This window comes from Anopheles nili, chromosome 2 (assembly GCF_943737925.1).
Source record: "Anopheles nili chromosome 2, idAnoNiliSN_F5_01, whole genome shotgun sequence".
Classification (NCBI taxonomy): Eukaryota; Metazoa; Arthropoda; class Insecta; order Diptera; family Culicidae; genus Anopheles; species Anopheles nili.
The window spans coordinates 31175384-31191571 of record NC_071291.1 but is presented as its reverse complement, the minus strand read 5'-3'; the positions used below and the strand labels follow the sequence as shown (position 1 = coordinate 31191571).

General features: G+C 42.5%; 2 protein-coding genes across 2 annotated transcripts; both read right to left on the bottom strand.

Moving 5' to 3' along the window:
- Nucleotides 1-9101: 9101 nt before the first annotated feature.
- On the bottom strand, nt 9102-10548 carry LOC128721423 (thiamine transporter 2-like). Its single transcript, XM_053815178.1, has 2 exons — nt 10423-10548; nt 9102-10349 (listed from the first exon to the last, which is right to left on the bottom strand). The coding sequence occupies exons 1-2, from the start codon at nt 10546-10548 to the stop codon at nt 9102-9104; spliced, it is 1374 nt and encodes a 457-aa protein (XP_053671153.1).
- Nucleotides 10549-13562: 3014 nt separating this feature from the next.
- Nucleotides 13563-16039, bottom strand: LOC128720845 (uncharacterized). The gene is made up of 3 exons (XM_053814544.1): nt 15542-16039; nt 13721-15473; nt 13563-13642 (listed from the first exon to the last, which is right to left on the bottom strand). The coding sequence occupies exons 1-3, from the start codon at nt 16037-16039 to the stop codon at nt 13587-13589; spliced, it is 2307 nt and encodes a 768-aa protein (XP_053670519.1). The 3' UTR covers nt 13563-13586.
- Between the last annotated feature and the right edge of the window lie 149 nt (nt 16040-16188).

Below are 16188 nucleotides of genomic sequence, written 5' to 3'. Positions count from 1 at the left end.
TGGTTCGAGGCGCTTGAATTAGATTTTTAGGGAATAGTACCGGATGTGAATGGAAGTACCTGGAAAGGAATTCAGCCGGCTCACAAACAACATCAACTTAACAGGTAATTAAGCTTACGGCATCGTCTTAAATGGCAAACTGCTCCGTGAATGGCTTGATGGACGATGATCACGGTATCCGTATCATTAGCCCAAGTCTTCGTTCATTGTATACTCCGCCATCCTGGTCCAGCCATCCAGAAACGATGATGATAAGCCGTCGTATTCATGCACCAATTGGATGATGTAGTAATCCTTTTGCTAAGTTTTTGGAATAAGCCTGGTTTGTGTAGTGATTGTTTCAGCAATGTAAATCATGAGAGTTCCTTCGTGCTATACGTGAAACAATCCCTGTAAGACCTACCATTACGCGACAGTGTTGGGTGGATGATGCACGAATGCTGGTACTAGTAGGAGTGACACAGTACCGATTGTTCAGCGCAAACCGAAGCTGCCGCTCCTGGTTTGATCGTGCGGCGTATTTTAATCTTGCGTACCGCAGGCAAAGTTTACTTTATTGTTTTTTTTTTAATTTTAGGAAAGAGTGTGATGATCACCTCCTGAATTGAATTGCAAGCTAGCAGAAAGGGACGAGGCAGAACACATCGGTGGGATCTTCAGCACGAGTGTTACATCGCATCAGATACAATCGTGACTGGGTGAGTATGGGTGATCGGTCGCCCAAGCAAAAATGATCGATACAATGTAGAAGCAATTGCTCCTTGGTCGTATTACTAAATGACGAGGACCAGTTCGTGTTGGATGCTTCGTTTAACTTCGGCGTAATTGGTTCAGTATTGAATGCAAAACTCTACATTTTGGGGTTGTTATTACAGCTGTTTTATGAATTATCCCGCGAGCTTACCTAATGATTCTATCAGCTTTCTATGCGTCTTGGTTTGTTTGGCATGAAAAGTACTCTCCGCTATGGAGAATTTAAGCTCAGGACAATTTCTATTGATACTATGATACAATAGTGTTTATAGTTTAAAATTTTGCAGCAATCTATATCGGCCAATATATTTTATTGTAAAAACGTATAAGGAATGTTACTATTAACGACTTCTGCAATCATTTACAGTTAAATAGTAAATTCTATCATATATCACGAGTTTAAAGTGAAATATCTTGCATTAAAGTTAACTTTGTTAAAGGATCCACATTTTAGAGTTCAACGAGTCGGTGTAGCGATCCGTGTCTTGACCTAAGACCTCAAATTGAGTATGTTTTTGTCAATTTTGTACGACGGTTGAATACGTGATGCATCATTGTGTTTTTCATAAATTATGCATTTTAGATAAAGTATAAACCTTATCGTTTTCATGATCTTTCTGTCTTTGCAGTAAATATAGCTGTACCTTTATAGAAGTTTTTACTATCCGGGCATGTCGTCCGGAAGTGGCAAGAGAGAAGTAGCAGTAGCAGCAGAAAAATCTAATAATTCCAACATTCTACCATCCTTGGTCAAGGCGGGAGGTGGTATCAAAATCCTCATAGATAAAAGCAAGATCGGCGTATCTTCGACGTCTACAGTTGCAGCAGGACAGAACGATACTGGGTATAAGCTGCCCAAAGTACATTACACATCGAAAGCGGAGTATGTAAATAGCAAAGGTATAGTCGTGCCTGTGAAATTGGCTAGTTTATCGAATGCCATTTGCTCTGGGCAACATACTAGACAGGTGCAATCAGCAGGATCCATTGCTATTGAAGACCGTACTGGCGAGATGCGTGTAAAGGTTACTGGTGATGATATTGGCCGTAATGGGGCTTCGGTTAGTGGAGCACAGGTAATTAGACTAAAACAGATCTCTGAACCTGTGCCAGCCCGCGCAGAACTCTCTGTTCTCTCGCAGCAAGCTGTTACAACAACTACAGTGCGTTTAGCGCAAGCTGTAGACAATTCGAAGCCACCAATATCGGCATTAGATACGTTTAGTTCTGGCGATAAACATAAAAACGTAGGACCATTGAAATTGAACGCCGTCAACATTCGAATGTCGGAACAGCAGGCATCGTCGAAAAAGATAGATTTACAGACAACGAACCAAGATCAGAAGATGCAAGTTGTTATGAAAATATCTTCCGACAAAGTAGAACTTCCTGCTACTGTACAATCACCCCAAACCACTCTATTGATAGATAGTGGTTCCAAGGCAAGCGTTGCAGCGTGCGTAATACCAGCTTCCAATACATTTATGGAAAAAATGATAGTTGATGCACCACGATGCAATAGTGATAAAGTAATAGAGGAAATAACGTCAGTAACGAAACTAACTTCTGTAGCTAAAACGTCGGAAAGTAAAAAAAATGACGTGCCGATGGGTAACGATGGTGACTGTGTAAAAAATGAATTAAAAAACTCGTCTGTAGTTGGCATTGCAACAGAGCCTTCTATGGTTATGACTGAAGAAGTGATTGATAGTACGAAATCAAAGCAAGCATTGCCTTTTTCGATGCCACCCAACACCGAAGAGAATAGCTCAAACGAAATTTTCGCGGTCAGTGAAGAAAACCTGAATTCATCAGTTCAAGAATTTTCTGCACCTAGTGAAAAACCGTCTCGTGAAATTCGACAACTGCAAGAGATGCACTCAAAATCTAAAGTACTGACCGAGTTCATACACGATGCTTCTCGCGAAGGGAAGTTTCGAAAAAGGCGTTTAAGTAGTGCGGTTGGTGCCGTACGTTCTGAAATAGGTCTTTCGCCGGCTATTAGATCTCCGGTAGGACGAAGACGACATCGGAGTCGTTCGATATATTACACAATAACAAGTACAAGCGAAACCGATCCAAACAGAGAAGAAGCATATTCTAGCTCCAGTTTGCCGAGCCTCGAACCTTCCGGCTTACTATCCGGTAGGGCCAAACGTATGCGGCCAGTCAACACTGAAATATCCCCCCAAAATAAGAAATCACTGAAGGGAACATACAACATTGACACCATAGATACGCCAACCGATGATGAGTTGAACATGTCCAACGTGAGTTTGACACAAGAATTGTCGACATTTTCACTAGTAGATCTAGCAACGCCACTGCCAGGTGATGCTCCAAAGGTATGAAACCAAAGACTGCTCTACTGAAACAGTTAATAATCTTACACGTTTTTCATTTTTCCTAACAGCCCGGATCGGACCTTTTCTGTTGGCGCTGTAAAAAAAGTCACGTTGATTTAGCGTGTAACAACTGCGCTCGTAGCTATCACAAAAGCTGTGTACGTTACAGCGTCCATGATAAGGATTGGTCATGTGCGGATTGCAAAGTAGTTATCTATCAGAAGGAGGTCAAACAATTGGAAGAGTGTTTAGACTATGCTTTAAAAGCCATCATGTATCTAGATGATGTAAGTTTTTGGTTCTGTCCAATTTTCTTCTTCAATTGCTGGATCATCAATCGTTGTATCAAAATGTTGTATTTTTTTCATGAAAATTTAAACAGGAAGATTCATGTTAATTTTTAAAAAGATTGTTTAACGAAGCAGAAAAAATCAAATTTTATTAACTTTCCTAATTCAAAACTGTCAATATTTATTGCAGGGCATAATATTTAATCCCATCGTCAAAGAAAATTTACCGTTGTATGATAAATATATTACGCATCATATGGATTTAACGGTGATGCAGATGTATCTGGCGAGTGGAATGTACAAATGCACTGCATCGTTTCTGTCCGATTTGGGCTGGATTGTGCACAACATGCAAATATATCCACGTAAGTTGACAAAAATCGTAAAGCTGGACTACAACAAATACCATTATTTAACATAACATTATTATAGTAAATTACTATTATAATTTCAATTGATATAATATATATGATAATTCGACTATGTCGTCTTTCTAAATTGAAAAATGCTATGTTCATAAAAATTATCATTTGATATTTGATTAAATGTTTTATACTTTCGCAGGCAAACCAGATCTACTAAAATCTGCCAGGGCAATATACAAAATATGTAAACAGCACATAAGTGATATCGAGGATTGTCATGAATGTTTCATAAATTCTATTACAAAGGGTGTGTCCTGGTTCACATTAGCATGCACCAAGCCGCATCTTCTGGTTTGGGCTAAGCTGAAAGGATATCCCCATTGGCCGGGAAAGTTGTTGGCAGTAAATGGAAATAATCAAGCTAATGTGCGTTTTTTTGGTGGTCATGATAGAGCTTGGTGCCCTCTTAAAGACTGCTATCTTTTTAGCAAAGTCCAACCTAAGTCCAAATCTGTAAAACGATCAGATCTGTTCAAAAGTCTTAAAGAGGCTGGAGAACACATCAATATTATTATGGAACGGTTTGGATCCTTTCATTACGCTGAATACCTACAACCTCTCGACCCAAGAAGAATCGAGGAGCAACTACGTGCTATGATTCCTGGTGCTTTTAATAAAAAGGTGATGGTGAAAATAACACGAAACGAAGGTACTATGGTTGCTGTCGCATCATCTTCTACTGTGGGTTCACCTAAACCAGATGAGTTAGTTGTGAAAAATAAGATAGCTAACATTAGTAATGAAACTTTAAATCAGCAAAATCCAGATGCAGATTTTTCGGGACAAGCTTCCACTAAAACTCTTTTTAAACGGATGACTCGTCGCATGTCAAGATATCCTAAATCTGAAGATGAAATGATTGAACCATCAACTTCGTCCAATATTGCAGAGAAAGATGATCATGATGTAACTCAAAATGTAAGTTATATTCCGAAGAACCCCGACCATTCAAGTGAAGAAACAATTGCTGAAAGCAACCATAGTAGCAAAGCTGGAGATCATAAGAAACGTAAACTTGATGGTGATGCTAAGAAGCTTTCCCTCTTAATTCGCCGAAATTCGGAGTCATGGGAAACCGAACCGCTTTCAAAACGTCGTAAATCGATTGTTGACAATCGTCGACTTGAAGGATTATCTCCTCAGAATGAAAAGCAAACTAAGAAAAAGGTTTCTTCGACAAACTCTACATCACCTTCCAGCGTGGCAGAGAAAGATACATTGGATAACAATGTCGTTAAAGAATCGACTTTCGTACAACCACTTGTTGTATTGCATTCGAACGATAAAACCCTTTCTGCTACGTGTACGAATGCCATTCAACAGAAAACGATAGCGCCTACTAATTGCCCAGAGACAACGGTAACCACATCAAATGAACTAGCTGTAACAGCATCGGTATCAGTTGATAATACTGATGCGATGATTACGGGTGCTGTAACGAAATTGGCCTCAAAGAATACGCAGATAAATTCAATTGAAATTGAAGGCTCCGTTCCCGTTCTCTCGTCTACGGATGTAGTTTCCATTTCGTCGTCAAACGTTGTTAATTTAAATTCTACTGTGTCTAATGCTACGTCTAACAAGGATCTTGCAAAAACTACTCCACAATCTATCGTTCCTTCTAGTGTTGTCGGAGAATCAGCAAATACCGCCTTACCAAAAGACACATTTGTGGTTGGCAATGTCCCGAAAACGATGCCTATTATTGACGTTGTGATTAAAGAAGAACCGAATTCCAACGATGAATCTGCTTCCGAAGAGCAGGAAACAGTTGAACTTTCCCAATCGATCAGCAGTATCAGTACCGCATCGCCTGCGTCTGATATTGGAAAAAAGAATATTACATCTGTCATTGCAACGAACGGTGATCAACATGTGCGAGAAGTATCCCCTATGTTGCCGATTATTCCGATAGCCAAAACTAATAGTCCGAAAACCAATGTAGTAACAGTTCAAAAGAAGCAAAAAGCCAGGAAGTCTTTTCCGGGGGGAGCCTTAAATGCGCAACCTGCAAGAGTCGGGATTGCTTCGAACCACACTCCTTCGATGACAGTACCTGCACTATCGTCAGTTTTATTGGCTGCCCCTCCCCAACCACCGATGGTTGTAGTTTCAAATAATGTTTCTGGCGCATCTCAGCCGTTTAACTCAACCAATAAACATAGCAATAGTATCAGTGAAAATAATGAACCAAGCTCACAGGCGCATTTGAGCCCTTCAACTCTACCGAAAGACCTGGTTCCTTTTTCTACGTCTATTACGTTATCCTGCGATAACAAACATAACAACGACAATAGTATTAATGCTGATGTTATCGACTGTGATGATGTGGTGATTGTAGAAGAAGAAACGCCTTGTACATCTCATGCAACATTGACTAGTGGGCGAAAACGCATGCAAAACAATCAACAGCTTCCCCCGCTGCAGCCTAAACCACAAGGCATTGATTTGCATAACAAATCTTGCCATCCTTTGCAGCAGCCAACGCGTGAGCTTTTGGAAGATTGCTCCGTCACGGTGAGTTTGTTACTATAATTTTCTATGCAATATGATATTTCTAATAGACGTGATAATGATGTTTCAGCTGGCTAGTCAGTTCTGCAACATGCTCGAGGAAACGCTGTCCAATATGGCCGATAAAGGGTCAAGCGAGGCAGCATCAAAAATCCTCGAAATCAAATTGGAGCGCTGTCAAAAGCAGAACCAGCAGCTTTTGCATACTGTTGAAGAAATGAAAAAAACGCACGAAAGGGAAATTACGGAACTGCGTCGGACTCTGGAGGAAGAATACAGTCGCAAATTTATATTACAGCGTCAAAAATTGTTACGAGAAAAAGATCGTGAGGTACTAAACGCGAAAAAACAGCAGTGGTGTAAGAAATGTTTCAGTGAAGCTCTCTTTTATTGCTGCTGGAACACATCTTATTGTAATAGAACTTGCCAGCAAAAAGACTGGTCCGAACACGAGCATGAACATAACCATTGCCAGAAAGCGAATGCGATGAATTTCAACATGGCTCCAGCAACCAAGGTACTACCTTCTGCATCAAGTACCTATGCTACCCATTCCGCCAATGTACGTAAAGGACGAACGTCGAATATATCTCCTTTAGCCAGAGGATTAGATCTCTCTACGATAACAACGGCTTCGCTGAATAGAGTTCAACCATCTTCTACATATTCAAATCGCTTGATTCCAAACAATGCGTTAGGGAGTCGTTCATCATACAAGACACCCATAATCCATGCTGTTCATGGAAGGGACAATATTCCTGTAAGCTATCCACAACACACCTATCCAACTGTAGTGACTGCTTCGACCACAACTGTTAAGGTGACAAATATGCCACAACCGCATCAAAGCAGACCAGTTTCACGTGGAAAGCCTAGCTGGAGTAATTCAGGAGAAAGCATAAATAATGCTTCGAGTAAGGTAGATTCTTTACAAATTACATAGATTATCACATGTTTATAATTGCATTAAGTTGTTTTAAATCTTGATAAAAGATGAAATTACCAATCATATATTGCATCGTATTTGTTCCTTTCATCATATTATTTTGTTGTATTTGCACAACATGTGTACAATTTGATATTGAGGATGTTTTTTCTAGTAAGCTGAAACATATTTCTAACATACACGTGTTTACTATTCGCGATTGTTCTCTCGATTGGCGACAATTTACATGTTCTGCAGGGAACCTTACCAAAACATTTAAACGACGTTTCGTCAACGACGCTTGTGTCGCACCCGTTTCGAAGCGCTAATAAAAGCAGTCCAACAGCGACAACGGCTCCGATAAGACCGACGTACACAATTGTTACAGCTGGAGGTGACGTTTCCGTCAGCAGCATACCAACGAGTGTGTGGAACCAGATTGCTTCACAGTCATCTAGGTGTATGGTGGGCGCACCTATTAGTATCCATACTATTCCACCAAACCCGCCAACGACTGTTGATGGATGTGAGAAGGAACAGATAAATGCGACTGGAGTGATGAACGGCATACAATCTCAATCCAACCATGCTGTCGTTGTTCCTACTATGCAGCAACAGCAAGGGACGTCGAAGGGTATGATACGGCATCCATGATGATTATTGTGAACGCGAATAAAATGGAAGAATATCTTCCATAAACGGAATGAGAATTGATCCATGTTTAGTAAACATAATAATGTTTGCTTATTTGGATGTAAGTAATAAAGGGAAATGGAAATGCTGTGATGAGTAGAGTAGGGTAAGCGAACAAAAAGGGAGAGATTCACTTGAAGGAAACTTCAATTAATGTTGAAATTTGTAGTGCGATCAACAGTCATCAGCGTTACTAGAGGAAGAAGCCTTGACAAATTCATGAGGGTTACTTTTTCATATGTTCTTTGCACACACTTTCTATCCTAACTTGTCTCATGTAAATTTGTACAATGAATAAGAAATTATTTCTAAAATAACGTAAATTAAAAGTTAAATCATATTTGATATATTAAAGTACGTGTATCGTGTGCATATTTGTTATCGGTTGAAATTCATTTGATAAAAATAATATTTTTACATTTTGCAGAATATTCATTTGGAGTCAATGAATTAAGTAAACGCTTGAAAGCATTTCGAAATATTTTTTAAAATTTATCTGAGAATGGTCAATTCACATCCACGGATATTATAAGCTAATTATGTATAGTGTAAATACATTTAAATGTTTATTTTTATAGTGTAAATTTAATCAGAATCAGATGATAGCGAGCTCTTGATTTGTAAAAGGGCAGTTGTATCAGATACCTTTAACAGAAATGTAAGTTGCATAATTTAATGAAAAGCATAAATAATAATTAATATCTCAAACTTTTTTAATAAACATTTATTTTAAAATAGATGAATTCGGGCTGTGCTGCTATTGTACTATAAATTATACTATGCCTTAATGATAAAAAATGAACGCTTTCTATAACCGAGTGCGCCCGGGATAAGGCCAGAAATGGGAGGCGCCCTTTTCCTTGTTTTATTATTCAGTTTGCTCATAAAAAGCAAATGCAGTTTATATCTACAGTAGAAATTGATGTGCAGCATGTTGGTAGCCTGATCATGATAAAATATACAATGCAACGCACCAAGTGTCATGACGATGTATCTAGCATTACGCTATTGGGCATTGTCCCTAAGTACTCTTGTTGGCATCGATGTGGAGTAGGTCGATGGGAAGAAATTTTTGTACTACTCGTTGCATTGTCAGCCTTTTAATCAGTTCATGATATAGTTTAATGTGACGCGAACAAGGATGTAACGAAGCGAATTACTCCGAACGACGTATCACACTACTGAGTATGTCTACTAGCAGAAACAATGTATAAATACCACCAAGCACTAGGAAGTAGGAGCTGAACACGGTGAACTGCCCGAAAACGTCCAGCGCAAACCAACCATCCGAGTCCGTAACGGAGAAGGTAAGCAGCGTTTGTAGCGATAACGCCACTAGAGTGTTGAAACCAAACACAAGTCCAAAACAGTCGTCTGATATGTTTTTTGCTATTTCAGCGCTAACCACAGTGATGGCGAAAGCGTACAGGACACAGAAAATCATGTACCCGACGTAGGACACAACCAGAGTGCTTGTTTTAGTAGCGAGCAGCATCGCTCCGCCTGCAGCAAACGCGAGCGTGGCAAGGGCCAGTAGGCTGGTGCGAGGCTTCAAGAAACCACTGTGCACGTACCCGGCCAGTAGGGATACGATGGCACCGAGAAGCGTCAATGCCGCTTCGACTGCACCGTTCCATTCGGCAGGTTGAGTTTCATCGATCGAGCTCCACAGAGCTTGAACATAAGCCAGAATCTGGATATAACCTGCCATTGCCAGTGCGTACCAGACGCTCCATTGGAGCACGTTACGATTTGTAAACGATGTTCTAAAGTGTGTCCAAAGCAGGATGAAGGCATCTTTCATGCGAGTACGGAATGGCACCTTTGTTTCACACGCCTGAGCAGTGGGCGTTTGTTTGCCATCGTCCGAGCGGTCATCGTCGGGCACCGTAACGATCATTTTACGCTTATTCGCATCGGATCGTGCCTGTATATCATTAGTTATGTTCCGACGGTTGAAGTACATGCTCGTTGGTACCGACGGGAGAAACAGCGCCCACGCGGTGGCACTGATCTGTGCGCCCAGTGACAGATAATTGAGCTGACGATAGTCCATAGCTTCGAAGTACACTAGTAGTTGCGCCGTACTAGCAGCCAGGAATCGGCCACTGTAGATGGCAGCTCGAGTGTGGGACGTCACTTTCTGGTAGTGCTCGCGATCAACCTTGGCGTAGATGTAGCTGAAGTAGGCTACCTCCGCTGCGCAGTACGTGCCGTAAAATATTTCTAACACCTTTAAAGCGCTCAGCGACGTGGTCCACGTCAGCATGCTCCACACGACGATACCGGCAGCACCGTTAACGATGATAATCGGTTTGTAGCGCAGTAAATCCGTGACAAGAAAGATCACGGCTAACTGCGCCAGATACGAGTAAGTTCCGATCGGGAATGCCTCTTGTATGATCTATGACCAGGAAAGGAAAAGAGAGCATATGAACATTGGCCAAACTCAGTTACGTTTCACGGACGCGACGTACCTGATCCATCGTAAGGTTGCGCCAAGGTCCAGCCAAGTAGTCGACAATGAACGGTTCGCTGGGACGAATTTCTTTGAGAAACCCGAACGTACAAAGCAGTAGTGATATTTTTAGCCATGGTTGCATGATCGCTCTAAGGATGAAAATTTAACATGTACCGTGAAAAAATAACACATGATTCGATGATGATTGACCTTCACAATTAAGGTAATTGAGATAATCTGTAAATGTCTATTTGGTATCTGTCTGATGGTTTGTAGAGATAATATATTAACCCTGATCGTGTGCGAAATAATTTTATCAACGTTAAATATGCAATAATTCCTTGCAAAGGCTTTCCACCCATTACTTATCAGCTGGATACGATTCAAAGCGCCAAAAGCCGAAGCGTTAGCGTGCGGCATAAACATACGAGATAGTATCGGGTTCGAATCTCGACTGAGCTGCCCCCGTACGCTGGACTGACTAATCAAACTTTCGTGAAATTCTAAGTCAAAGAAAGCCTTAGCTTAGCTTAGCAAGGCATGTCTAGACTTCCTTTTATAGCAAGATAGTACGTAACCGTCCATTATGATGTATTTGCCCTAATTGTACGAAGGACTGACTATTCGCTTATGTGAAATCCCAAATCAAAGCAAGTTCCAACAGGGCAGGCCATGACCGACAACGGTTGTTGTGCCACTAAAGAAGAAGGTGCTCAAATTGATCCAAGGAAAATTAATTGATTTAAATCAATGCAAATTTCAGTCTGCACCGTCTACGAGCCACTTGGAAGAGGTTTGCTGCTTGTGGATGTAATCAATCATGTATCAGCATGAATAGAACGTGTGCTTGTTTGAAGTTGTTCACACTCCAATGCGGTCCGTTAGGAATGCGTTGATCTGAAGTGTTCAGATTCTTGCCATATATTAAACGTCCGTAGTGACTACATGCAACTTCCCTATTATGACTGGTACCACGATGTGAAAAAATACTTGAAACTGCTATATCATCGGATACATTGTAGCATTTACAAATTACGAAATTCAATTACGGAACAATAGACCAGGCCGGCATTGTACGCAAAAACAAAATCGAAACAAAAGATTACAAATTTTGAGAGCTACTATCTGAACGACTCACCTCGGCCGAAGGTTAAGGTAAATAATTGCTGTGAAGCTCGTGTATTGCAGCGTGATTGGTACCGCTGGCAATTGCAGCGATAGCACTACGCTTGAACTTTTTTATTGTCGTGTTCTTCTGGAGCTGCACGAACCCACCGGTTGATAGTAGATGACGACCGTTATCCACTCTTGCACCGCACAAGAAACCAGCAAAGGTACTGACGCCCTTTCCCAGTTTGCTTCGTCTCATAAATGTGTCGCGGTGCTTACCTCCTTCGCATCAGCTGATGGTTTCACCGGCAGATTCGATTACGAGAGCTCGCGAGACAACACACGTTTGACAGCTAGCTCCCTTGACCGTACGAGGAGCCAGCTCGGAGAGTGTATGGTCGATAATGAAAAAAAAATAGAACCCTCTGTCATGCCTTTGATGCACGCCGTCGCTATGTCACACACGTGCACACACCAGTAAGTGATGGAATAAGGAAAGACAGGAGGGAAAGGGGTTTGTTTACGATGCTCATGCTTAAGCATTTGTTTTTCAATGTCATCGCTGCTCAAGAGGGAAAGAGAATCCTTTTGGGTGAGCCTTTTGGTCTGGGCCGTTGAGTTTTTGCTTATCGCACCCGATAACATGCTATTGTCTGGCGAATAACCATCGCATTGTATCTGAGCAATAAGTTGCAGATATTGCAGAGCTTCCAATGAATGTTTCTTTTTATTACCATGTTTTTGTTGTTACGACAGTTCACCCAACATGTTATAATTAGTATATATTTGCTGGTTTTCCCTTCTTCTTCCTCTTAAAACTACACTGCTAATAACCACGTAGCCAGAATTAATCTGGCTCGCTCAGGAAACGTGACCTGAGTTTGCCTTACTTTGAAAAGAATTATCGCGATCACATAATATCCGCCAGGATTCCTTACTCTAGTAAACTGCGCACAGTTCCATTATAACATAAACGACAGAGAGATTTCTTTTTAATTTGAACAGTCAAGTGTTTCCTTTGCTTTGCGTAGATTCACTGTACCGAGGTAAAGGAAAAACAATCTCCGAGGTCCTAACACTGGGGTGGTGATGCTTTCGTAATGTGCTTATTGTGTGAGTTCTTTGTCTCATTTTGGACCTAAACTTTAAGGTAACATGCTTCTTGCTTCAGTGCACAATCTCCAGCATTTGAATCTTAGAGGCGATAGCAAGATGGAAGATTAGAAATTAGTTAAAAATAAATAAAAGGAACAAATATGGCATTTGTTAGCGACGTGTGCATAGACAAATAGCTATAACTTTACAGATAGGTGAACTTAAGTTGGTGGGAAATCAATCACCCATGAGCTTTACAAATAGACAAATAAGAGATTTAAATTAAGAAAACTTCAGAGATCTATAAGTGGACGAATGGTTTTCTGATTAGAAAGATATTCGAGCGCGATCGGTATTGGGTAGAATAAGCAAAATCATCACCTACATTAATCCTAGCTAATATTTGCGGCCAAGTGGAATTAAGTTCCTTTTTGTTGAACTAAATTCATACTGTCTTTTCGTTTAGCATCGAGGAAAAGTTATACGAACCGAGTTTACGAGCTACGAGGGGTCTGCGCTTCCATTATATCTATGAGCCTACATTCGAAATCTTATGATAAACATACATACGATCATAGAACGAAGAACGAGAACAAACGAATAATAGTAATGATGGTGCAAACATTCAACAAGTACAACTTATGAGCATGAATGAATATTAATCGTTTTTCTTGTGGATTGCTATCCGCGCCTTACTCTGGAGGTTTGTGCTGAGCATTTTTTGTGTGTTTTTAAGATACGATATCGCATCGAATCGCAACGCGTACGGGGTATCCTAAAGGTCCAACTTAGTAGTACGACCGGTATTGTATTATTCTACTCCAGCCGAAAATGCCGTAGAATTGCTATGCCATCCTACAAATTTCGCAAGACGTTCTTGGGAAAGATTATATAGCCGTGTACGACCCATTTTGCTTTCAGTCTGGTCAATCTAATTCTGTTGCCAGGATCGGTATGAGCTTTCACAAACGTAGCCTAATTACGCTCGGCATGTCCTTGCTTTAGTGCCGTCGGATCGTCATAATCACTCACTGCAAGAACAAATGGAAAAATAATGATAATTTCGTAACGTTCCGCTAACGTAACCGCTTAAGCGATATCTCACGTACCGTCCTCTTCTTCGGCTTCGTTTCCTACAAGATGTAGATCTTCCATCTCGTTCGGGTAGTTGTCCCCTTCCTTCCCATGATCATGGGCTATTTCGTTAATCAACTTATCCCCCATCCGGTCGATGATCACACCACCTTTACTCTCGATTCCACCGACTGCGCCTCCTTCACGCCTTTTAGCTGCAACTCGACGGTTCTGATCGCCACTGCGTCCCACACCGTGTCCTGGAACTATGACGTCATTATAGTCTATCTGCTGATCGAGCAACGGATTGCCTCCAAACTGCGGTTTATTGCCTCCGGCGGCTTCGTTGCCGTTGTCGTACAGGTTTGTATCCTCTTCGGCTGCATTCAGATTGTTCTCGTTGCCCATCGCTAGCTGATCATCGTCACCAGCTGGTGCCACTCCTTCACCTCCCTGACCTCCAACGCCGCCAGCTGCTGTTCGCTTTACTCCCGTTTCACCGTCCTGCACTTCATGGGCACCATTATCAGTGTCCAGATTGGTACCGCCATTAAGGAAGTTTAAATCAGCTGCCACTCCACCGGCACCGGCTCGCTGCTTATCGGACCGACCTTTTTTCGCCACACCCAGCGAGTTGCTAGCAGCACCAGCGCCATTGAAGCCACCGGTTGCCATTCCAGCGACTGCTGCGGCCACGTTAGCGTACCGGTTATCCAAAATGTTTTCACTAATATTTTCCTCTAGCTCAGGCATCATGTCAGGGAACGGTACGATACCAACCGGCACTGGCTTCGTGTGCCTGTTGCTTAAAGGTTTCCGAGCGACGGAGCTCGATGACCGATTTGGAGCAACCCCAGCACCCCGAGACACCGACGGGCTGGTTGTAGTGGATGTGGTACTGCTTCTGCTTCCGGACACGGTGCCTCCGCCACCATCTACACCACTATTGCTGCGTTTGCTTGAATGTTCTACCGACGGTCCAGGCAGCATGGTTGGTGCTGCTAGAATCGGAACTTGTAAGTTGCGGTCAGAAGATGCGTACCGCTTTCCGTTTGTCGATACCGATGTAGAGGTTTTCAGCAGTCGTGGTTCCTGCAGCACATTGTTCGCCTGTGAACCGTCCGGGGCAGCAACCGCGGGTAATGGTTTGGGTATGATCTGAAAATTTTCCACAGAATTAATAATACCACCATCGAGTGCCGGATGTAGCCGGGAAGCCGTGTCACCGCCACCGCCAACGAGGTTAATCTTGGAGTCTTCAGATGCCCCTGCTGGGTTACGTTCGACGTATGGGTTCGCTCGGGGGAGCAACTCGAACGGATTGGCAATAACGCGCGTTTCCTGTTCCTCCGAGGCACGAGAAATTCTCCCCGCGGATCGATTGTTAGTGGCGGAAGAGGAAGAGGAGGTTGAGGGCGACAGACCGATAGACACCGTAGTAGAGCTTGTGGCCAAGTTAGCAACGGAGCGGTGTTTCAACGCTACCGGTATGCGGTACAAATCTTCACTCACGGATAGTTGCTCGTTGAAATTGTGCACAGATGCCTTAGCAGCGTTTGCCTTGGCCGCTACCAAGGACAGTGCCTCCAAAACGTCTTGATAGCGGTGGTGCTGTTTCGGACGCTGGTCCGCAGGTAACTTGCATCGCTCGAGGTAGAATGCATTCTCTTTTTCCATCTTTGTCGCGAGATCGCGTATTTTTTCAATCACATGGTCCTTTTCTCCTAGCTGCCGTCGTAGCGAAGCCTCGAGGTTATACTTGTCGCTTTTTAGCTGCTCTATTAGAGCCTGAAAAAAGAAAGTGCAGGCGAGTGAAAATTCGTTGAATTGATGATTCGTTCACCAAAAAGTATTACCTTCAAATGTTCCACATCATTAGCCGATTCCTGTTTGAACCGTTGTACTTTGCCTTGAAGCTCCGACGTTTTCAGCCGAAGCGAATTTATTTCTTCCGATTGCTGTTTCTTGCTACGACTACACTCTTCCGTGAGATCTCCGAGCTGGCTCTTGACAAGGTTGCATTGCTGCTGCAAGGAGGCGTAGCGAATGTTGGCCTCCATCGACGATTTGCTGTGCTCCTCCTGTTCCTCTTTTGCTTTCTGCTTCGATTCCTTTCTGTTGGCCTCGTTTATCATGCGCTCTGACTCGAGCGAGTTCTCCAGCCGCAGCTTCTGGTCGACGAGGACTTCCATCTGTGCTTGAACGGACTTTTGCTGCTGCTCGCAGCGCAACCCCAGCTGTCGCAGCTCATCCAGCTGTTGCTGCGAGTTGTGGAACATCGTCACGAAACCCACCATCAGAATCAGCAGTCCGAGGCATGCGAAGAAACGGCTTCGTCCTGCACGTGCAACCATTGTGATCCCGCTGCCAGCTACAGATGCTCCGTTCCTATCCTGATGTTGTTGACTTCGTACACTTGCTGTATACACATACGCACGTACTCACGCATGCACGGACGCACGCTCCAGGAAGTACACGCACCCGTGTTGTTGCTGAAGACAAG

Coding starts and splice junctions, on each gene's coding strand:
- LOC128721423 (XM_053815178.1), bottom strand. CDS start 10,548: ATGCAACCATGGCTAAAAATATCACTACTGCTTTGTACGTTCGGGTTT. Junction 10,350..10,422: donor GCAACCTTACGATGGATCAG/GTACGTCGCGTC, acceptor TCCTGGTCATAG/ATCATACAAGAGGCATTCCC.
- LOC128720845 (XM_053814544.1), bottom strand. CDS start 16,039: ATGGTTGCACGTGCAGGACGAAGCCGTTTCTTCGCATGCCTCGGACTG. Junction 15,474..15,541: donor ATGATGTGGAACATTTGAAG/GTAATACTTTTT, acceptor TTCTTTTTTCAG/GCTCTAATAGAGCAGCTAAA. Junction 13,643..13,720: donor CGAAGCCGAAGAAGAGGACG/GTACGTGAGATA, acceptor TTGTTCTTGCAG/TGAGTGATTATGACGATCCG.